At 34.7% G+C, this 1,127-nt stretch overlaps 1 protein-coding gene across 1 annotated transcript; it reads left to right on the top strand.

Moving 5' to 3' along the window:
* Positions 1-666: 666 nt before the first annotated feature.
* Positions 667-1,115, top strand: NAEGRDRAFT_77120 (uncharacterized protein; the record flags this gene model as incomplete). Its single annotated transcript, XM_002667924.1, has 1 exon — positions 667-1,115. A coding segment is annotated over one exon (449 nt), but the record flags the coding sequence as incomplete, so codon positions are not given.
* Positions 1,116-1,127: the final 12 nt, after the last annotated feature.

Below are 1,127 nucleotides of genomic sequence, written 5' to 3'. Positions count from 1 at the left end.
CATTAATAATATTATTACAGTATCGATTAACTCTAATGATTACAGAGTCACCGAGTAGGTCTGTAATTTGTTCAACAAATTCGTTAGTAACATCTTTGTAGCAAATTACATTAATTATTTGATTAAGATTGTAATTAGATTTACGTTTGTTAGGTCTAGTATTAGTTGCCATATTTCTTTTCATCTTATTAGTTGTTGATTTTTGTTTTGCTATTGTTTTCTTAATAGATGGCTGAGCTTTAATAGGAGCTAATCTTGTAATATCAGCATAACTGACAGTTCTATTTTTAGGATTACTATCGCATATTTGAACTGTCTCAGTCAAGAAATTTCCACCATTAATTAAATTTCTACTAGTTGGTAGATTTCTAACATTTACTGGATTTCTAGTAATAAATAGATTTTCATTTTCTGATGGTTGGGTATTGATCAGATTATTATTTACAGGTTTGATGGGATTATTATTATTATTATTCAATAACGGGTGACCATTACATATATTTACAAGTTGTTGAAGATAGTCACGGAGATTATTGTTTTCCTTTTGGTAGGTTTCAATTGCTCTCTCTAACACAAAAATCCTGTCAGCAAGCAAATTACTCCCTTCCGTATCCGGAGGATGGTCTTGTTGAGGTATTTTTTTCATCGTCGATTCAACAAAAAAAAATGTCACTCCGAGACACTATGCGTGAATATAGAAAGGCCACTTTCACCATCTTTGCAGGAATTGGCCTCATTATCTTTGGTTTCATCGTTGGATTCGTCAGTATTGCCCTGGGAGTCCTCTTCCTCTACACTCCAAGTGATTATTCGTATTCGTCTTCCAAATCCGATTCTGAACTATTTAAATGGGCTGTGAGTGCTGGTGCATTTGGATTTTGTTGTATCATTGCTGGATATTCAATGATTGGAGGTGGATGCAGAATGTGTTTCTCAAGTTGTTCCGAATGTTGTTCGAATGGATGTGGACGAATGGATTGCAGTGATTTTGAGTGTTGTGATTGTGGGTCATGTTGCTCAGATTATTGTTGGAGTTTGGGAGAAATGATGAAGAGTTGTTGTGGATGTTGTGTTGGAAAGGCAGCAGAGAATCAAGTTTCGTATAATATGGATTCGTATGAAGCGAG

This window comes from Naegleria gruberi, assembly GCF_000004985.1.
Source record: "Naegleria gruberi genomic scaffold NAEGRscaffold_1438, whole genome shotgun sequence".
NCBI classification, from domain to species: domain Eukaryota; phylum Heterolobosea; class Eutetramitea; order Acrasida; family Naegleriidae; genus Naegleria; species Naegleria gruberi.
Note: the sequence above shows the minus strand (reverse complement) of the source record. Positions and strands in the feature narration are given on the sequence as shown.